Genomic DNA, 23,058 nt, shown 5'->3' with positions numbered 1-23,058 from the left:
AAAAAAAAAAAAAAAGAAAGAAAAAGAAAAAGTAAATGTTTTGCAGCTGTGCCTAGGGCAGCTGTCCTTACATTTTTTTCCCCTCATTTTTACCCAAAGTTTTAGATTAAGAGATAAAAGCTTTCATACAATTGTAAGTCCAAGAAGATGCAGATATATTGCCTAAATTTAATCAATAGGAATGATTTATTTATTTATTATTATTAATTTTTGAGAGAGTCTCACTCTTGCCCAGACTGGAGTGCAGTGGTGCTATCTCGGCTCACTGCAACCTTCACTTCTTGGGTTCAAGCATTTCTTCTGCCTCAGCCCCCCAGGTGGCTGGGACCGCAGATGCATGCCACCACGCTGGCTAATTTCTTTGTATTTTTAATAGAGATGGGGCTTTACCACGTTGGCCAGGCTGATCTCCAACTCCTGACCTCAAGTGATCCTTCCACCTTAGCCTCCCAAATTGCTGGGATTATAGGCATGAGTCACCGTGCCTGGCCTCATTTTTTTTTTTTTTTTTTTAATTCAGTTAAGAGTGGAAATGGAGGCAAAGTCAGATAAAAGTAAGCTTGAAGTTTGTCCAGCAGGAGATAGGTGGAACAAAGGGACGGTTAAATCACCAAAGGTGAATTTTGCTCATTTTACAGTTTTGCTAAGGATTGGCATTCTTGAGCTTCACTTTGTGTAGAAAAATGGAAACCTTTGGAATTCACTGTGCACTTAGTAGAAATATTTTCCAGGATACAACTATGCAGTTTTTGTAGCCAAAGAGTGGCAAATACCTATCACAAAGCCCAGAGAGCTTTACTCCTCTAGAAATTCTAAGCTGCTGCCAGTCAAAAGTCTTGTATAAATGTAAATGCTAAAACAGTGACACATTGACAGCAAAGAAAAATGAAAAGTGACAGCACAGAAACTCTGCCTGCACAGAATGCATAGGGTTTACGGCCTATTTAAATGGGGACAAATAAGTTTCTTATAACTTTGCTGTGGCATAGGTCTCAGCTATGGTGTTTGGACATATTGGGTCACAACCAATTTGAACTTTGCCTCAGATCAACGTGGGTCATAGTAAAGTATGGAAGTTTAATCTGATGTATTTTTAAAATAAATAATGGTCATCAGATTTAACATTATCCCTGTAGTAATTTCATTTATATTCCCATCCGCTTTCCTGGATAGATAAGAGGGGTTGGAATAGCTGGTTTTCCAGAACTGCATTTTAACTCTATTGCAGCCTGTCATCTGAGGGGCGGGCAGGGAGTTGAGGGCTATTGCTCTTGAGTCTTCAAGAGAATGCTACCTTGTTTAAGACAGGAAGAGAAAGAGTATGGAACACTTAAGAAGAATTCCACCTAAAACCTGGAGAACCAAGCTTCAATAGGATAGAAAACTCACTGTTGAATTGATAGAGTTTTTCCACCTAGCAATGTATTTTCCTTAGCGGTATGTTGTTAGAAGCTTCTATATATGTCTGTGGAGGTCTAAGCTTCCAGGAAAGACCCCTGAGGGGTAATCAGGGTGCGAAGGCCAACTCAGCAAGGCTCAGTCCCAATCTCCACTTCAGCCATAGCTGCTTTTATCTGTATCATAATCATTGGGCTTCCTCATGTTTGTTTGAATAAAATCTTTTTCTCTGAAGAAAGTTTGAATAAGCCCCGTCGTTAACTAGAATGCTTAAAGTTTTTGGAGTGATGCTAAACCCTATGCCTGCACTATCTAATATGGTAGCCACCAGCTACATCTTGCTATTTAAATTTAAATTAATTAAAATTAAGTAGAGCTCCATAAATTGGGGTGGGGACATGCATATGTTATCCTTTTTTGGAACAAGTTACGGTATAAGCACATTATATATAAAGACATAACAGAAATGGGCCACAGAAACTAAAAACACAAAAATACTCCTTTTTGTGGACCATAGATCACATGTTGAAGGATCTCATTGTATAGCCCCATCTTCTGATCCCTAGCATAGTAAATGTAAATGAATTGATTTGGTTTTTATACCTTTAAATTTAATAATATTAATGTTCCAGGAGATAACTTTAAAAGTCATACTTTGTTATTTAGTATTCCATGAGCTAATCATTCATTTCTTTTCCTGTTAGGAATCAGTCTTTGCATTTGCATCTCAAACACTATGGTGTGAATTGTGATGACTGGTTATTACGTCTTATGTGTGGAGGTGTAGAAATCAGAACAATTTATGCTGCACATAAACAGGCAAAGGCTTGCCTCATTTCAAGATTAAGCTGTGAACGAGCTGGGACCAGGTTTAATGTCCGGGGAACAAATGATGATGGTCATGTTGCCAATTTTGTAGAAACAGAACAGGTATATGTAGTGTTTTATATTTCTTAATTAATGTATTATAGGAAAGGCACAGAAAATACTAGAATAACAGATTTTTATTTGATTCAGAACTTATTTTGACATCTATAATGTTGATTTATGATTGTTCTTGGTTACCTATGGGCCTTAAAGAAAGGCTTCCTTAAAACTCAGTGTGGTATTATTACTCTTCATATAGGTAACAAGATGTCACTAATCAGCATGACATATTCAATGTGGTATTGAATTTTAAAATCCTCAGTTGTAGAGCTAGACAACTTGTTTTTTTATTTCTGTGACATTAAATTAAACCTGGCTCTTAATGGCACATATATATACTGTCTAAAAATCAGAAATTATGATACTTTTGGCTATGAAACTATATGAATATAAATTCAGGCCATGAACCCAGCCCAACTCGGATCTTCAAATTAGGTTATAAGGAGCTAAACAAAATGAAATATAAAGATATGTATATAAAATACTAAGATTTAAAAGGAATTCATTTTTAAAAGTTGTGAATCTTATATTTTTACTAATTTTTTTTGGTTAACATCACTAACAGAAAAAAAAAGTCAAACTTGTTTAGTGGCCTGTTTTGGACAATTGTATATGAGAGCTAGATCATAAAATATAACTAGTATGCAACAGATTTTAGTAAGTTTGTTTTTCTACAAGTATAGCAACTTTTCCGTGGAAATAGTATACATTATGGTTTTTTTTTTGTAGGTTGTGTACTTAGATGACTCTGTTTCTTCCTTCATACAAATCCGAGGATCTGTTCCATTGTTCTGGGAGCAACCAGGGTTGCAAGTATGTGTTTGACGTTTAGTTTTTATTTTTATTTTTTGAAAAATGTTCGTATTTTCTAAACTTTCAGGATAGTTTATTAAGTCATTGATAGTTCCATTATTTTCTCTAATAATGTTAACTAGATTTACAAATAAGGATCTGAGTACAAAGTTTCTGGAATTATCTTAGATATTTTTTCTTTTAATGCTGTTTCAAATAGCCATTGAAATTCAGCTGCGTATTTAGTATTAAAAATTTTGAGGCCTTTATAGCACATTGATTTTCAAAGTGATTTCATATTTATTATTTTCTTATCTTAGTATGTAACAAGTTAGTCTTTTTAGGTGAAAAGTGTAGTAGATAAAACAAAGCCTTGGAAACCAGACTTCTCAGTTGGGATCCTTACTCTATCACTACTAGCTGTGTGATCTTGGGCAAATAATTCAACGCTTCTGTGTCTCAGTTTCCTTATCTGTATGATGAGAATAATATGAATAGTACCTACTTCATAGGGTTGTTGTAAGTATTAAATAAAAAGCTCTTAGAATAGCACCTGGCCCCCAGTCAGCACCATGTAAGGGTTAGCTATTGTTGACATTTTATTTTTATTCAAAATTCATTAGTCCTTAAAGTATGTGATATTTACTTTAGGCCTCTGGGTATGTATAGTCTAGTAAGTTTGGTGCCTCAGCCTATAGTATTGAGAAAAGGGAATGAAAAAAAAATCCTGCTTCCTTTATTTGACTTCTGGAACTCTTATATCATAGAATGTTTATTGTGGAGAAAAATTACAGACCACTTGAACTGTTTTAGTAATATTTTATTTAAGAGAGCCCAAGAGTTAACAAGGATTAACACTTGTACTGCTCTGCAAAAATTCTTGAATTCTTGTCAAGACTATTTGACTTGTCTTGTCTTTGTAGGGTTAACTTAAATAGATATATTTTTCCCTAAATCTCCCTTGGGAGAGAATCCCAACAGAACCCCACTTCTAAGCTTTCATGATCAACAGTGGGTGCTTAGAGTATTTGCTTTAAGAACATTGCCAAAACCCTGATATGATGCAAGGTGAATGCTTTTGTTTAGGGACAGGCTAGTGTTAGAGCTTCTAATAACCAGTTTATGAGCCCTATGTTACACTTTTTTCATGTTATTTTATTATTTAATTTATATTTATTTATTTAAGACAGGGTCTCACTGTGCCACCCGGGCTTCAGTGCACTGGTGCAGTCATGGCTCACTGCAGCCTCTATCTCCCAGGCTCAGGTGATCCTCCCTCCTCAGCCTGCCGAGTAGCTGGGACTACAGGCATGTACAACTGTTTTTTGTAGTTACAGGGTCCCCCTATATTACCCAGGATGGTGTTGAACTTCTGGGCAAACAGTCCTCCCGCCTTGGCCTCCCAAAATGCTAGGATTACAGGCCTGAGCCACAAAAAAATAAAAATCATCCAGGCATGATGACATGTACCTGTAGTCTCAGCTACTCAGCAGGCTGAGGTGGGAGGATCCCTTGAGCCCAGGAGGTTGAGACTGCAGTGAGCTATCGTACCGCTGCACTCCAGCTTGAGTGACAGAGTGAGACTATGTCTCCAAAAACATAAAAATGGAAATCTAATCTAGTCTAGCCATTATATTGCTATGAGAGCTGTGATACGTGACTGGATGTATATATGTGTTAGGGAACTGAGTGGTGGAAAACAACCACAGGTATTACTTGGAAGATGTGAAAACCTTATGTTTTTCACCTTATGTACAATTGCAGTACTATATAAGTGTTAATCAGTAAACAAAATGCTAAGTCTTGAACTTGTATAGAGTTATAGGCAGTTAATCTGGGATTACTCCAGAGAAAAAGTATCAACTTCTGAGTTTTCTGCAGTCTGAAATGCTTAATGTCCTGGGACATACATGTTTCAAATTTTAAACTTTTATGAAGATTATTAAGTACTATAAAATGAAATTGAATACAGATGTGACATTAGGCTAATTGATTTCTTATTTAAAAATTGAAGAGAGAATTCCTTGGTTATCAGAAGTCATTAGATTATCTAACTTAGTGCAGTGAGGGTTATAATAATGCTTAATGACTGATACTGTACTGTTAATTCAGTTTTGGAATTGGATGAGCATATTTATTTTCTGGTTTAATTGTCAGACTGCATGACTGATTTGACAACCCTCCTTCCCCACCCTCTTTAAAAGCACTTTGTTCACAGGTTAGCAAGAATGAATTTTGGGCAACTTTTTTTTTGCCCCACCACAGGAATCCTTGTTCTGATTGGGCAGTCTTCATGCCAGAGTCTCAGAGAGAAATGTTTAAACTGAAGGTCACGGAAATAATCTGGTCTCACCCATATATTTTTTTCTTGGCGTGTTACATCTTTGTCAGTTATGCCTCATCTCTCTGCTACTCTTCTATGTAAGAAAATAAACATTATAACAATATACAATAGGTGGATATTTTCCATCTTGTTTAATTTGCTTAACCCCAAATTCCTGATTCTGCAAAGTGTGCAGTTACTATAGTTGGGTGATGGCAAGGTTGACTTGGAAAGTCTGCTTTTTGAGGAAGGAATGATTTTCTCAATTTGGTGAAACTTTGGTGAGGGAGAGGTGAAGAGTATTCAACATAGCAGAGAAAAAAACACAGACATTTGTACTGTTAGGTAGCTTGGAAGAATAGGAATTTAGGTCAGAGACGTAAAATTTCATCTGAATCTCTTTTGGAATTAGTTATATTGATCTCAGAGGGCAAGTTATTTTACCTGTTGGTATTTCAGTTTTTTTAAATTACCCAAATGATAATACTATCTGTTACACAGGGCACGTAGTTTGAGCTTAAAAGAAAGTAACATATATGAAAGCACTTTTAAAAATAGTTTAAATCAATAAAAATTCCTATTAGTTTAGGAGTATTTCATAATGATGTAACTTCTAGTTCTTTTTTTGATGAGGTTTTTTTAAAAAATAAAGAAGGGGGTTAAAAGCATATCATAAATGAAAGTTTTTTGGTTAACAACTGTGTGTTTAGCAAAGAAATTGTTAAATAGTATAAGCAGCGATATTTCTTTCGTCTGTATGTTGGTTTTTGGTTTGAAAATGTATTTTTCTTGTTTAAGGTGGGATCTCATCGTGTCCGTATGTCAAGGGGATTTGAAGCCAATGCACCTGCTTTTGACAGGTAAGACAGTTTTTCCATAGTGCTTTAAATTTTGATATTGATAAGCAGTGGGACTAGTTATATTTACTGATTTATTTCAAACTTTTTTGCCTTTAAGTAAAATTCCTTCTGACTCCTAATTCAATTGAAAGACAATGACACCTAGTGTTATGACTTCTGGCTGGCAGTGCTGGAAGTGTGGGTCTTGATCTCTTGGCCTTAAAACTTCTTCTGTGGGCGCATTGTCCAGTATAGCAACCACTAGCCACATGTAGCTGCTGAGCACTTGAAATGTGACTGGTCCCAGTTGAGATGTGCTGCAAGTATAAAATGCACACTAGATTTCAAAGACTGCCTTAAAAAATAAAAAAGAATGTAAGGTATCTCATTAGTACAATCATGTTCGGTATACTCAGAGTATTGGTTCTACCCTCTCATACCAAAATCTGTGCGTACTGAAGTCCCACAATCGGCCCTGTGGAACCCGTGCTTATGAAAACTCATCATTCATATTCATGGGTTTTGCATGCCAGGAATACTGTAGTTTTGATTCTTGTTTGTTTGAAAAAAATCCATATATAAGTGGACCTGCACAGTTCAAACCTGTGTTGTTCAAAGGTTAACTGTAGTTGTTTTATATTGATTACATGTTGAAATGATATTTTAGACATGTTGAGTTAAAGAAAATATATTTTATTTCATGTTTATAAATGTACTTTCTTGAAATTTTAACATTATAGGCGTGGTTTATGTTATATTTCCTTTGTGTGGTATTGCTCTACATAGCTTCTGGAATGGTTAGAAGCTGGAAAGAAAAAAGACTCACATTTGGGGCCCATTTTTCTGAAGACTGGCCAGTGAGGAGGTCCCTCTGAATACTCACAGAGCTTGTGATGTCCTCACATGTGAGCTGCAGCCCTGTGCTATCTGACCTAACCACCTTCCCAGCCAAGCTCACGGCTGGTATCTGTCTTCTCTGGTGCCAGCCTCACAGAGTAGGCAGAAGCTGGATGCCTCCACAGTCCCGGCAGGGGTGGGAGTCTCAGTACCTATAGCTCAGAGAGGAAATTGCATTCATGAGTTTTTGTAAATTCAGCTTTGAGACCATGTACAATGAATTTGCACCCAGTTTTCCAATTCCGTGTTTAAAATACTGCCATATAAGTTCTATTTAATAATGGATTCTTGTTTATTGAAAAAAATAGGCTTCTTATTTGACATGTGCGTATTTCCTTTCTTTTTTAAATAGGCATTTTAGAACACTTAAGAACTTATATGGTAAACAAATAATAGTAAATTTGCTCGGATCTAAGGAAGGTGAACATATGCTAAGTAAGGCTTTCCAGGTAAGTATGGTCATTTCTTATTTCATTCTGGCCCATGGACACCTAGAATGGTATTAAAAAGTAAGATAATATAGTAATCAAATTCTTCCAGGAAATAAATTATTTCCAAGAAAAAGATTGGGTGCTTGTTGGAAATTTTATCTCTTTGGGTCTATCAGGAAACAATTTAGGCTAATGTTGCTGAAATTGAGATTCTAAAAAGCTTTCAAGGCAAATGACACTGTTTTCTAATCTGTTTTTTTATTTTGTAGAAAAACAGAAAGATACCCTCCTTGCCAAAAATATTTATCCCTCACTAGTAGAGAAATAGCAGTTTCCTTCTTTATCTGTTCATTGCTTTGCCTGCTTCCTAGAACAGTAGTCATTGTTTTTAACTTATGAAATTGTGAATAATGCATTTATTTACATCCAACACTATACCTTCTTGTATTGATGAGAGAAAACTTGAGAATTTTATGTCAAAAAGAACCCAAAAATTGCCTGACTTCTAAAGAAAAAATATTTTAATAAGCACTTACTGATTAATAATTAATATATATTATGGTGTTATATAAGATTATAACCTTAAGATCATTGGAAAACATTTTCTAAAGTTCAATCTCCTAAGTCCAGAAGTATGCTAATTACATAGCTATTTTTTAACCTTATAAAATAGTTATTGTTAATAAACAGATTATACTTTACAGAGTAACATGGTAAACTTAAAAAATACTTGTCTGTATTAAATGAAGTCATAAAATATGACTTTCAGTCTTTGATAGGCTTTGTCTTAAATAAGATAACTTTGAGATTCTATAATAGTATAAGACGTTATTAAATTTGTGTTGTAAAAATAAAATGCTGACAATTGGAAATAATTTTTTATTTCCTAAACCAGATGAGAATATTATTTAGGTACCCGGATGTTAATTATGTCACCTAATCTCTCAGGGATAGTATGTGAGGCTTTAGGAAAAAGATGTCATTAGATATCCTCAAGTGATTTTCCATTTTACTGCCAATGTCAGTGAAATGTGGGATTAGTGAAATCTCAAGGAACCATGCTGGGTTTTAATTTTAAATGTAAGGTTTTATTTATAATGCTATATTGATAAAATCTTATTTAGTTAACATTTAGATGAATATTTGCCTTTTTACTTTCAGAGTCATTTGAAAGCTTCTGAACATGCTGCTGATATCCAGATGGTGAATTTTGACTATCATCAAATGGTTAAAGGAGGAAAGGCAGAAAAATTACACAGTGTTCTTAAACCTCAAGTCCAGAAGTTTCTAGATTATGGATTTTTTTATTTCAATGGAAGTGAAGTTCAAAGGTTTGACTGCCCTGTTTCTCTGTTCTTTGAATTGGAGCATTGCTATAATTAAAAATTATTCTTAATGTTGAACTCTTAAATTTTCTTTTTAAAATTAAAATTTATAATTAACTAAAATATTTTTTAATTTTTTTTTTTTTTTTGAGTAGGGCCTCACTTTGTTTCTGAGGCGGGTGTGCAGAGGCACAGTCTCAGCTCCCTGCAGCCTCTGCGTTCTGGTTTCAGGAGATCCTCTCACCTCAGCCTCCTGAGTAGCTAGGACTACAGGTGTGTGCCACCACACCTGGCTTTTTTTTTTTTTTTTTTTGGTGGAGACGGGGTTGGGGTCTCCCTATATTGTCCAGGCTGGTCTCAAACTCTTGGGCTTAAGCGATCCGCCTGCCTCAGCCTCCCAAAGTGCTAGGATTTCAGGCGGGAAACATCTCGTCCATCCTATACTTGATTTTAAACTTGTTGTTCTTCCTTTCTTTAGAATTCACCAAATAATAATGAGAGGTTACATTAGTGACACATTTTATGGAGCAGGCAGTGTACTTAAGTCTTAACATGTATCAATAACAATTACAGGGATAGGTTCTATTATTATGCCCATTATATCTGCCGCAAGTCTCATAATTAACAAGTGTTAGAACTGGGATTCGTCTGGCTCCATACTTCATGCTGTTATATATGAAACTGTTTTGCTTCTCTTTTAAAACTTATGTTTTAGTATTTCTTGATGTCAGTAAAAACTGTTAAATGCAAACAGAAGTAAAAGACATTGCTCTCTGCTTTAGTATAATTTAAATATTCAGTTTTTGCATGTGAAATAGAGGAGAAAAGTAAATGTTAAAAGAGTTAAGTTCAAAAAAAAAAGAGTTAAGTTCAGAATACAGGCTAAGGGAAACGTCATTGCACAAAGCTCAAATTTTTAATTTTTCAATTTGTATTTTATTTAGCATTAATGCTGTAGACACAGTCATTAGAGATAACAGATCTTGGGTTTAAAAAAAAAAATGTGTTCCATAAATATTTTTCTTTTATGTGCAAAGAACTGTGAGAGCATAAACCTGAATGTATATTTAGCTTCTAATTGTTGGCCCAATTAAAAATAAGTATGTGATAGATATGTAATGAAGAATATGTGACAAAATATTAACAGCTGTTAAATTTAAATGGTGGGCATATGGATGTTCACAATCTATTTCTTAATTTTTTTTTGTATATTTGGATATATGAAAACTGTAATAAAAGTTGGAGAGGGAAGGTGGGTGCTACATTTTAATTACCTTGATTATTCACAGTTTGTTTTAGCTTTATTTTTGTTCCAAACTAGATATTTGACCTTATTGGTTACAGATCCCAGAGCGGTACAGTTCGAACAAACTGCTTGGATTGTCTTGATAGAACAAATAGTGTGCAGGCATTTCTTGGCTTAGAGGTAAAAAAATAAATTAAAATGTTTGTGCCTTGTATCATATACCTCTTTAAGTGCTTTTGTAATACTTATGTTTCTTATTACTTTTCAGAATATATATATATAATGTTATGCTTCATTTTTTATTTCTAGTCTCTGTCTCTTTTTTTGGCCAAATTTTCTTTTGATTTAAATATTTCCTTTACCTGATCTTCATATTCTCTTTAGGTAGCTGTGTAGCCACTCTCGTTGTTCCTTAATTCTCCCGTTTTTAAATCTGCTATTTATACTATTTCAACAATTTTTTTCCCTGTCCTTTGGAGGAAATATGTATGTGTGGGGCAGAAGGGGGGTTTATGTGTGTATTTGGCCTTTTATTTTCTGTGTTGTCTTTTAAAAATCTGTTTTAGGATAAGAAGGGTCTATTTTCACATGTACAATTCTACAGGACTATATTTTTGACAATTTGTAACCCAATCCAGTTTGTTTGGTGTTTTCAAATTAGTAGCTATAAAAAAACAGGATCAGATGAAAATGCCGTAGTTAGTGAGAATGAAAATGAATGCGATTCTACTTCTCTGATAAGGTCGTTGTTTACAAGATTTTTTTTTTCTTTACTACTTATCCATCAGATTCAGCCTAATATAAACATTGTCTCAACTATTTGACAAACTATAGCAATGCTGAGCTTTCTAAGTCTTCCCTATTCTGCAAGTTAGGGTTATAAGGCGGTGGCTAAACTTCATTTAGTTCCATCAGAACTTAACATAGTTATCAAGTGCTATTAAAAAACAAAACAAAACAAAAAACAGCAATAGGAGGTTACATGTTCTTATTTCCTCTATTTAATTATCTTAAATTTGACCTGAATATTGATTAATTAGTTACTTTGCAGCTGAGGTTCTTTCTGTCTCAAAAATGAAAGTACAGTATATAAAATTCTCTACCACAGAATGTATTTTTCATGTAACTAAACTTTACTGTTTGGATTTTTTGAAATATATTATTGAGGTTTACTTGTAATTTATTTAGAAAATATGACAGAAACAAGAAAATGAAAGCAAGCATGTTGGTCATTTAGATAAGAGTTTATCACATGACTTGGATTTGTTTCAAGTTCTGGTTTTAAGTGGCTGAATATGTACATGGATTCTAATAATAAGCTTATTGAAATACTTGGGCCTTTTCATCAAAATTGTAACAGGTTATTTTTCAGGATCTAGCTTAGCTGATTCTCCACTGTTGATAGGAATTAGAAAACTCCCTAGGATAGCAATGGGTTGACTGGTTACAAAGTTGCCGCTAAGATAGGCAAAGCCAAACTAGTAGAGGAGTAAGATGAGCTTTGCCCAGTTCCTTGAAGAGAGAAAGATTTAAATGATACAGGAGGCCCTGGGGCTCATTTTGTTTTATTCTCCATGCTGGCAAAGAACAGCTGTAGTGTTAAGTCTCTAGGTAATTAAATGAACCCAGTTTAAGGTTTTTTTATATTATTTGGTTCTTCTATATGGATCATAACCATACTTATATAAGATAAAATAAAACATACATAAAAATGCAAGGCATAGAATATGACTAGATTCTAAATAAACAGACTGGATAAAGATTGAACACTGCTTTGACTCTGTCAGATTTCAAGGCTGGAATTTATGCATATTAAGATCAATAATTTTTTGAAACACTTTTATTGTTTTATGTGACAAGGACTTGTAGAAGCCCAGAGGTGCTTGAATTCCTTGCATGCTATTTCCCCTAGTTCTTCCATATGGAAGAACTGTATTACTATATAAATTACTGTATGACTGATACAGATTTTATGCATAAAAAGCTGTCATGGCTTTATTCAGAGATTTTACTTATTTTCTTTATTTCGTGACAGTTGAAGAGCAACTCCTTTTTTTCATATGTTTTTGCCTTAATTACTTAAACTTATAACACCAGTCCAAAAATTATAGAGACCTAGTTATTTATATTTAGGCAAACTAAACATTTTTCTCAATTCTAATGCAGGCTGTTGATTGATTAATTCTTTTAGGTGGGCAAGATAAACAACTCTCATTTATAGGGATACTTTGATAAGTTTTATCATTCAACCAGAAAGAAGTCCTTATCAATACTTGTAGTTTTCATTGATATAGCATTTTTTTTTAAAAATTGAAATGATGGGAACTAACACAACCTAGTAAAGTGTTACGTTTTCAGAATCCAGTCCCAAATAGTACTATAATGATAAATTTTGGTTTGATTCTGGTGGTTCTTAAAAGCCATATTACAATTAATTTATTAATATATTTATAAAAATGTCTCTTTTGCTGTTTTAGATGCTAGCTAAACAGTTGGAAGCTCTTCGTTTAGCTGAAAAGCCTCAGTTGGTGACTCGCTTTCAAGAAGTTTTTCGGTCAATGTGGTCTGTGAACGGTGATTCAATCAGTAAGATATATGCAGGAACTGGAGCTCTTGAAGGGAAAGCAAAGGTAGATCTAGATCTATCATAACATTTTAGAATATCCTCTTTTTCCTCTCTTCATCAACTTTTAAAAGGCCTTTTAAAAATTAATAGATGGTTTAAATAGATGTGTTTTAGAATGCTGTTTAATGTGTTTTTATGTCCTCTTTGATACTTCCTTTCACAGTGGGTACTAGTGAATAAATGGAAGATAGATGTTTCCCTAAGTTTGGGAAGTATGTATATATGACATATCTAGTCATTGAGTGATAATCCACTATATTTCTCTTTTTTTCATGACTTTTCCCTTGTATATCTGTTTTACTTTTCGTATTGTTTGTTTTGATTATAAATATGATTTTTTTTTTGAGACAGAGTCTTGCTTTGTCACCCAAGCTGGAGTGCAGTGGCACGATCTCAGCTCACTGAAATTTCCACCTCCCAGGTTCAAGCAATTCTGCCGCAGACTTCCAAGTAGTTGGATTACAGATATGATTTTTAAAACCATAGACCTCTTAATAAAGGGTTTTCTCTTATTTGGCTTTGTATTCCCTGCACTTGAGACAGTGCCTGCTGTTAATAGATGTGTGACATATGCCACTTGGACAAATAAGTCAATCAACAGTTTATGCAGTGCTTACTATGAACCCAACATTAGGGCATAATTTGTCTTTACTTATCTTACCTTGGGAAGGTGGCTATCAAGATATGCCAAAGAAATGTGAGATGTAGACTGGGTTCGGTGGCTCGTGCCTGTAATCCCAGCACTGTGGGAGGCCGAGGCAGGCGGATCACTTGCACCCAGGAGTTCTAGACTAGCCTAGCCAGCATAGTGAAACCCCATCTCTACTGAAATTGAAAATACTAGCTGGGTGTGGTGGCGCACACCTGAAATCTCAGCTATTCCGGAGTTTGAGGCATGAGACTTGCTTGAACCCAGGAGGCAGAGGTTGCAGTGAACCAAGATCATGCTGCTGTACTCCAGCCTGGGTGACAGAGTGAGACTGTCTCAAAAAAAAAAGAAAAGGATGGACTTAATTATAATTGTCTGTTTCATCATTACTTTTTATTTCCTAGTATTATCTACAGACTGCCTTCTTCTCAAATATTTGGCCCTTATTGAGGGAGTTTGGAACAATACTTGAGATAGTTTTCATTATTTTATCTACTTAAGTATTGTTTAACTTTTTAAGGATCCTGGCCTTACTTGAATTTATCAATTTTCTAAATCTCCACAATTCCTCAGATTATTTCAAGAATAGAAATGAGAACATTTATCACTTTTGTAGTTCTCATTCAGCTTCTTCCATATAGCAACTGAAATTCTTTAAAGACCATTCATGATCTCTAAGTCTTCTTTTAATTTCCAAATCTTCCTCTTCTGTGTCTCATAATATGCCATGCCTCTGCCCAGAGGTATTAACCTTACCTGCAAAGTTTCTTTTGTTCAACTCATAGAAATAATTTGTATTGACTTTTATAAATATTTACTTCTTAAATGGTCCCTATTTTTATAAACCTGAAATTGTTAAACTTTGATTTATTGCTTTTAAATTAAGAACATAATTCTTGCTATTAAAAGCTGATTCTCAAACTATTGCTTAAAATATTCTTTTATATTCTTCTACCTTTTTATTTCTGCAGTGACTACAATATATGTACAGAGGTTACATATATTTTCAGTGGTCTTTCATCTTTAACATAATATATAAAATTTTATACATTAAATATGCTAGTCTGAATTGAACTAAAATCTAACATCTGAACTGCTCTTTCTTTTCCTTTCTCTGGGTTCCTTATTATTGCCTGATAATGTGAATGGTGAGTGTCTTTTCAAATAATGTTATTTGCATATGTTATTATGTAGAAAGAAATAACATTTAATGCCAAACATTAATTGCTTATTAAATATAGTGGCATCATGTAACAGCATTGAAGAAAGCTGGTTCTTCATTTAGTGGAATTTAAGAAAATTGGCTCTTTATTCCCTTTTTTTTTTTTTTTTGATGGAGTTTCACTCTTGCTACCCAGGCTGGAGTGCAATGGCGCGATCTCGGCTCACCGCAACCTCCGCCTCCTGGGTTCAGGCAATTCTCCTGCCTCAGCCTCCTGAGTAGCTGGGATTACAGGCATGCGCCACCATGCCCAGCTAATGTTTTGTATTTTTAGTAGAGACGGGGTTTCACCATGTTGACCAGGATGGTCTCGATCTCTTGACCTCGTGATCCACCCGCCTCGGCCTCCCAAAGTGCTGGGATTACAGGCTTGAGCCTCCGCGCCCGGCTGGCTCTTTATTCTTAAAAGAAGCCTCAAGTTACTGTTATTTCTTTAAAGAATAAAAATTACACATTGCAAACTAAAGTTATTTTCTAAAAGGTGCAAGTTTTTTTTTTTGTTTTGACAATCATCAAAATCCATAAGATCAAAATAAATCATTATGGTACCTGACATGCATAAGTAAAATATATATTCATTAAAAGTTATAATCAACTCTCACTATAGGAATAAGTTTATTAGTTTATGATGTATTTTTGCATAGGCAATAAAATGACTCAAAATACACAAACTGTAGTTTACATGTAATATTTGTTTATGAACTGTACTTGTAAATTTCTTTTGAGAAGTAGACCTTCATTCTTAGATTTAGTTTTAATTTTAACTAGTGTAAGCTATTTGGGAGCAATTTCCATTTTCTTTTTCTACTACCAAAGTATTTTGAAGTTTTTCTAGGGGCATTTAAGCTCAGTGTGTCTTCTTTTATCTCCCATTTCTCCCTACCAATTTTATCCCCAAGTTTACAAATTACCTTGTAAGAAGGAATTTTCTTGTTTTAAATAAGTTCACTTCAGTTTATTTCCTTTGTAATAAGCAATTTTAAACATTTGTTGCTCTAGATGTCATTACTGGATGTGGTTGTAGCACTGAGCCTTTTCACTTCTTTGTGCAGAGCTTTAAAAGAAAGGAAGCAGTGACATGTTGGAGGCATTTGAATTGTCATGATTATATATTCAAAATAGAATGATTAGGTCCTTTTTTATACTAAAATCGTATAAAACTGATTTAAAATTTCAAATTACCTACTGAGTAAAATCAGTAATATTTAAAATGAAAATGTATGCTCCTTTTTTCTCAACAGGCTGGAAAGTTAAAAGATGGTGCTCGTTCTGTTACCAGAACAATTCAGAATAACTTCTTTGACAGCTCTAAGCAAGAGGCCATTGATGTTTTGCTACTGGGAAATACTCTTAATAGTGATTTAGCTGACAAAGCTCGAGCACTTTTAACTACTGGAAGTTTGCGTGGTATGTGCACTTTATGTTTTATTTACTTTGTTATTAATATTCCTAAAAGTCCAAGAGGTAAATGTCAACTTATTTACACAAACAATTTTTAGTTGGTTAAAATAGTTTTGAAGGGATTTCTATAAAGGTAATGTTTGAAAATTACAGTCTCCCAAGGAAGTTTGTCTGTTTTAAAATGTTTGTACTATCAGTGGTGTTAGTAAGCTGTAAATTGAGGCCCATGCATGGTTTCTTCTATAGGTTATGATTGAGGGGGTAAATAATTTAATCATTGTTAACTTTGTACAAGGCAGTATTTCATAGAATATTCAGCTAGTACTTTTAATAGAACATTTAATAATTAATTATATAGCATATATATTATATAAAGCATATAATTATAATTAATTATATGCTTTACTGGAAAAAGTAATGCCTATATTGGTTATTTTTTTAATCACCACCCCAAAAGTTTCTGTAATTTGGTCTTAGCTTTTAATTGCTATTGTTTGAATAAGCATTAAATCATATTAATAATTTAAAGTAGTGCTAATTATTGGGTACTAACTGCTATTACCAGTTTTAATATTAGAAATAAATAAATGGCCTTCATCGTAGGTTTTCACCTTCCATTGTGTCTTTTATTAAAATCAAAAGAAAGCCTCTGTCAGTGAGCACATAAAAGTAGCATGATGGGAAAACTCAACATTCATTGAGGACTTAATAGGTTAGACTTGCTTATTCTTTCCCCAAAATGTATTGAGGTATAATTGACCAAATAAATTAGACTTTCTTAATTGTACTTTTTTCCATTTTGACATTTTAGCACTCTGAAAAAAAATTTTTTCTGTTAGCCATAAACCAAACTGTTTAATGTTCCCTGTTCAAGTGGGAGAAAATTGTTTCTGCATCAAGTTATGTATTCTTGGGTAATTACTTGGTCAAATAGGTTATGGATTCTTTCAGAATTCTGCATGGTACCTAAAGGTAGCTAATTATAGACAGCTCCTCAGGGATCTGTAAGTGGGCTGAGGAACTTAAACCTACTAAATCTCCAAAAAATATCTGATCTCAGCTACTACTTTCAACTTCAGGCTTTTTTCCTGGCTTCCAAAAGTAGAGACTTGACTCATTTGTGTTTTGTCACCTCTTTCCACCTGTGCCTACTTTGATGTGGAGGCGTTAATAAGCAACAATTGAAAGTAAATGGTTGAAGGAAAGAAGAGGAGAAGCAAGGGACCTATGTAATCCCCAGACTAAAGCATCAGTGTTTTTAGTTTCTTGCACATTTTACTATATGTAAAATAATACCTTTTTAAAAAGTACATTCAGTTCTGTTGCAACACTTGTTCTGATAATGGGAATTTGTTCCAATATAATTGATATATTAGGGAGCTATTTGAGCGTAAGGCCAATTTCGCATGAGCTTATGTGTGATTTTGCTGGCAAGCAACACTAGGTAAATGCAGAAAAGTGCACCCAGAAGAACTAAGATGGCTAGAAATATATACAACATACATACACATATGCACACATACCTCGAACATCTTCCCCTGCCTCAGTTCACTGTGTGTGTCATGAGCCATATCCACCCATATCTGTTGTTTCAACTCTCCATCTAATTTCAGATATCCCTTTTTCCATTATTCACATTACAAGCTGCACCATGTCGATGCCCATTGCTACAAGCCAACTTCATTCAAGATGAAGTGCCTTATTAATGGTTATATTCATTCATTTTATAACCATTTAACATGTGTAATGTCATGCTACTGTTTTTATGAGGTTCCGATCTTTTTTGGTCTGTCACTATTGACATTTTTGAATGTGGTACCCCACCCTATTTTTTCCCATAAGCCCTGAGGCTATGGGAATTTGCACAATTTGCATAGCATAGTGATGTTTTTAGAATGCATTTGTCTTGTTATAGCTGAACTGATTGTACTTATCAACTGCTAAGTCCCAGAAAGAATACTAAAAGATGTATATTAGGGCAATATCTTCCATATCTTCAACATCCTCTTAGATTTTCATATTCATATTCATAATGTAACACGTGTGCACATGCATGCATAACATACACACAGGAACAGCCAGAAGAGCAGGCCTAGGAGCTTCTGAGGATGTAATGGTGGACATCACTGAGTCACTGTAGGATTTTTCTTAGATGCAGAAGGTTTGTATCAGTCATTGTCATTTATTTGTAACCTTTGGTGTTCTATAGCCATCAGAAAAATAAGTTATCAGATTGACTTAAAATAAAAAAGTGAGGTCATCTCAAAATGTTTGTCAATATACATTTTAACTGTAACTTGTTTTTACTAATGATTCTTTGTTTTCTTCTTGATGCATCCATAGTTTCTGAACAGACATTACAGTCAGGTACAGTATAGAAAATCAATCTATAAATAAAAGCAATTTTTTCTTAATTTTTCTGAAGTTGATATTGTAAACAAATAAAACCATATAATGGGAAACTTTCTTATTTTGCCATCAGATTCTAACAGGATAAATTGATATCTTGTTTTAATCTGAGAACAGAATTTCAAGCTTGAGAAAATTAAATACTTCATTCTGAAGAAAATTGTGCAGTGCTCTTTGTCTTCCTGTAGCAATTGCTTAATTCCAATTAAAGATAATTCAGCTAGTTTTAATTTCACTCTTGCATTTCATTGAACAAACATTATTAGTGTTAAGCCTTACTCTTTTTTTTTTTTTTTTTTTTTTTTTTGAAACGGAGTCTTGCTCCATCGCCAGGCTGGAGTGCAGTGGCTTCGTGCCACCACGCCCAACTAATTTTTGTATTTTTAGTAGAGACAGGGTTTCACTGTGTTGGCCAGGATGATGTTGATCTCTTGACCTCGTGATCTGCCCACCTCAGCCTCCCAAAGTGCTGGGATTACAAGCGTGAGCCACCGAGCCTGGCCAGTGTTACGCCTTACTCTTAATAGGCTAATGGAAAAAAGTCCAGATGTAACTACTTTGGATTAATTTCTGAGTGCCATCTGTGATATTTATGACTACTCAACAGCGTTTCTCACACTTAATATTTAAGAAGGTAATGTCTCATTTCCTTATTGTGAGTGAAATAGTTTAAAAACTACAGACTTGCACTAAAATATGATCTGAAATCTTTTAATTTTAAAAAGTGCCAAGATTTCTAACAAATAATAGTTAAGTGTGTAAGACCTAAAGATTATTTTTTTTCTTCCCTATCTATTTTTAGAAATCTCATGTCTTTATTCTCTGGGCGAGGATTATGATCTTGTCTTTAAACATGAATCTGTGGCAAAAGGAATGAAACTTAACTCTTGCCAGATATTTAGTTGAAAAGGATTTACTATCATTTAAGAATTGTTTGGCTTAGTTATTGTTCTGAATGTTTTGAGAAGCTGTTGATTATTTTTTTGAGAAGGGTAGAGGAAGGGAGCACCTGGATATATTTTCGAATTATATAATGAACACCATTTTCTGAAGTGGCATGGTATTTAGGGATGGACATCTGTTGTTTGAGCATAGACTCATTGTTTCTTTCTTTAAATTTTTTATTTTATTTCAACTCATTGTTTCTTTAAGCACATTAAGGTGCCACCAGTTACGAGTAAACTAGGAATATTTTATTACCTTTTTATTTCATTTAAAAACTGACTTGATTTTATTAGTTTATTTAGTATGTGAGGCAGAACATTTTTGTTCACACAGTTCATTGTCTTGCTGAATATTTTAAGCCGTATAATTATTATAGAACTTGGGTGTTGATATAGAACGGATTATGGAAGTGATGTTTGCATTAGTAACAACAACAGTGACTTCAATTTTAAAGACCAATGATAAACCGTAATAGTACAGAATTATTTTTATCTAGGTACAGTCAGCTTTGAATTAACCATACCAATAGGCCAAACAATCTGTTTTCGTTACCACCCAGACACCTCTATACAAGCAATCAAAGCAAACAGCAAGATGCTGAGAAATCTGCATATCTGCCCCTGGAAACATTGGGCATATACTTACCTAAATCAGCAGTTCCACAGGTCAAAATTAGCTTTGCAATAATACTAACATGTTATTTGCCTTTTTCACTCTCATTTCCTCGTAAGACTGCTGTATCTTGGTATCATAAGATAATATCATAAAATAAGATCATGTAGTAAAAGGTGAAAATAGTTTTGGTGTCCTTTTCCTGTTACCGGTTAGCCGCCAATTAAATGCAAATTCTCTTTTTAGGTCGAGGTGCTTTTAAGGTTCTATGCTGATAATTTAACCAAAATGGAATGTGGTTTAGAAAAAAAAAAAAAAAGTTGAAAAAAAAAAAAAAAAAAAAAAAAAAAAAAAAAAGGAGAGATTGAGGACTCAAAATGTATTGATTATTCATTTAACAATTATTTATTGAGCACTTACTGTGTACTAGGTACTTTTTTAGTTACTAGGAGTGTTGCCATAAAGAAAACAGACTAACATGTCTGCCCTCATGGATCTTCTATTCTCATGAGGGGAGACAGTAGGATAAGTAAATAAAATAATAGTTTATAAATGTGATAAATGCTATAGAGAAAAATAAACCAGGGAGAGGATAATGGAAAGTTAGGGGCAGAGTGCAGTTTAAATAAAGTGGTCAGAGAAGGTCTCATTGGAAAGTAAAGACTTGAAGGATGTACAGGAAGAACATTGCAGGCTGTGGTCTCAGCCAGTGCGAAGACTTGTGGTGGGAGCTGGCCTGGCATGTTTTTGAAACAGCAGGAAGGCCAGCATCTGAGCAATGAGTGCACTAGGGAGAGTGGAAGATGAGGGTGGAAAAAGAAGACAAATTGTTTAGGGCCTTTCAGATCATTGTTTAAGCACTTTGGCTTCCACTCTGAGTGAGATGGGAAACATTTAGTAGTGATTTCATTTTCAGAAATATCATCTTGTGTTTTTGTCAAGGAGACATTATTCATCAAGCTGCCTTTTATAGATAGAATCTTAAATGTAAATGTTCTTAAATGTTTTTGTTTGGAGAAAAATCAGATTTATATTTTTATCAGACTCTTAATAAAGTTGTAGAAAATTAATTGCTATCTTCCTAAAAGTGTATATTTCTTAGGATTTGTACAGTATCAAATAATGTACCATTTCCCTGAAACAGAACTATTTGTTCTGCATGTTTTATATTGCTGCAGTAATTCTGTATCTGTAATAGTATTTTTTTTTTTTTACTTTGGCTATAGTGTTTAATGTTGACTTTCTTTTTTAAGATGTGTTGGTAATTGCCTCATGCCAGGCTTTGCATTGAAGGCTGATCTTTTTTTGTGCCCGTGCATGTATCTTTTGCTTGTTCGTGCTTGTGATAATTGTACTTTCCGGAGTCATATCTCAGTTATGAAAATCAATTTTTATAAATGCTTTAATGCAGCTAAAATTCTGTTGTGTCTTGTCTCATTTAGCATCTTCTAAAGTACTAAAGAGCATGTGTGAGAATTTCTACAAATATTCAAAGCCGAAGAAAATTCGAGTATGTGTTGGAACCTGGAACGTGAATGGTGGGAAACAATTTCGCAGCATAGCTTTCAAGAATCAGACACTCACTGACTGGCTTCTTGATGCACCCAAGTTAGCTGGCATCCAGGAGTTTCAAGGTTGACTTTTTACAATATGGACTTAATTAATAAATCCTGACTGTGATGTATTAATCTAGAAAACAAATATACCACTTTAGAGTATGCATTAATTTATAAAAAAAAACTTGGAGCTATAAATTTGAAGGCCAACGTCTTTAAAGATCACATCTATTAAAATCTTACCTTTTTAAAATTTCTAGACCTTTAGTTTCTACTTCATAAAAATATAATGATAAAAAAATTTTTTTTCATAGTTGATTTTCAGAAGTAGGAATTTACACACATATAATAAAATCTAGTTCTGTTTTTATTTTAAATTGACATAAACCAAGATTATGTCCCTTTAAAATTGATCATTTATTAATTTTAATTAAAATTACATAATTAGTCTACGGTAATACCACCCTGAACGCGCCCGATCTCATCTGATCTCGGAAGCTAAGCAGGATCGACCCTGATTAGTACTTGGATGGGAGACTGTCTGGGAATATACCGGGTGCTGTAGACTTAAAGAAAAAAATAAAATTAAAAAAAAAAATTACATAATTAAAATATAATTGATCATTTAAGTTTTATTTTTCAAACCTATATCCCATTTTTCAATTCTTAATCCTCTATTTAGTTACTAAGATAGGAAATAGCAGAGTGGGTTTTGAGCAGCTTATGAAACTTATGATATTTATTGGTACTTTACACAATAACTTAAGAGTACTGGTTTATCCTTGAAAAACTTTGTTGGCATTCAGTTTGGGTACTCTGCACCAAACTTAATAGCCAGAACCAAACACTGAGCAAAGGGTACTTTTATTAAGATTTTGGGCTGGGCATGGGGGCTCACGCCTGTAATCCCAGCACTATGGAAAGGGGGCAGGTGGCTCACCTGAGGACAGGAGTTCCAGACCAGCCTGGCCAACATAGTGAAACCGCGTCTCTACTAAAAATTCAAAAATTAGCTGGATGTGGTGGCAGGCACCTCTAATCCCAGCTACTCAGGAGGCTGAGGCAGGAAAATCACTTTAACCCGGGAAGTGGAAGTTGCAGCAAACCGAGATCTGCCATTGTACTCCAGCCTGGGCAACAAGAGTGAAATTCCATCTCTAAAAAACAACAACAAAAAAAGATTTTGATTAGAATCATGAATTTAACTTTCTTTGAAAATTAGCTTTAATTCCTTTTTAAAATAGTATATAAATACCAAGTTTTATAGTGAGGGTGAAGTGTATAGGAAATGATGTGAGACACAGATTTTTCTTTTGTAGTTATTTTTCATCAGTCCCATCTTAAACCCTGGGATTTTCCCCAAACTTTTTATTAAAATGCTCTTTTTTTTTTTTTTTTTTTTTTTTTTTTTTTTTTTTTTTTTTTTTTTTTTTTTTTTTTTTGAGACAGAGTCTTGCTCT

The 23,058-nt window shown here is 34.0% G+C and overlaps 1 protein-coding gene and 1 pseudogene across 19 annotated transcripts in view; both read left to right on the top strand.

Moving 5' to 3' along the window:
* SYNJ1 (synaptojanin 1) overlaps positions 1–23,058 on the top strand; it is an 87,598-nt gene that overhangs the window by 27,770 nt on the left and 36,770 nt on the right. For 8 of the 19 annotated variants that reach the window (XM_017526104.2, XM_017526100.2, XM_017526097.2 and 5 more), the window contains exons 5-14: positions 2,103–2,328; positions 3,055–3,138; positions 6,239–6,300; positions 7,529–7,625; positions 8,769–8,938; positions 10,277–10,358; positions 12,656–12,808; positions 15,917–16,082; positions 18,420–18,443; positions 21,485–21,676. In XM_017526104.2, the coding sequence (XP_017381593.1) occupies positions 2,103–2,328; positions 3,055–3,138; positions 6,239–6,300; positions 7,529–7,625; positions 8,769–8,938; positions 10,277–10,358; positions 12,656–12,808; positions 15,917–16,082; positions 18,420–18,443; positions 21,485–21,676 (1,256 nt within the window). The remainder of the gene's footprint in view (positions 1–2,102; positions 2,329–3,054; positions 3,139–6,238; positions 6,301–7,528; positions 7,626–8,768; positions 8,939–10,276; positions 10,359–12,655; positions 12,809–15,916; positions 16,083–18,419; positions 18,444–21,484; positions 21,677–23,058) is intronic. The other 11 variants (XM_017526111.2, XM_017526098.2, XM_017526115.2 and 8 more) reach the window with 2 other exon arrangements.
* On the top strand, positions 22,046–22,166 carry LOC119470814 (annotated as a pseudogene).

The sequence above is a fragment of the Cebus imitator genome, unplaced genomic scaffold, assembly GCF_001604975.1.
Source record: "Cebus imitator isolate Cc_AM_T3 unplaced genomic scaffold, Cebus_imitator-1.0 Scaffold41, whole genome shotgun sequence".
NCBI lineage: Eukaryota > Metazoa > Chordata > Mammalia > Primates > Cebidae > Cebus > Cebus imitator.
The sequence above is the reverse complement of the archived record's forward strand: the minus strand, read 5'-3'. Positions and strand labels throughout refer to the sequence as shown.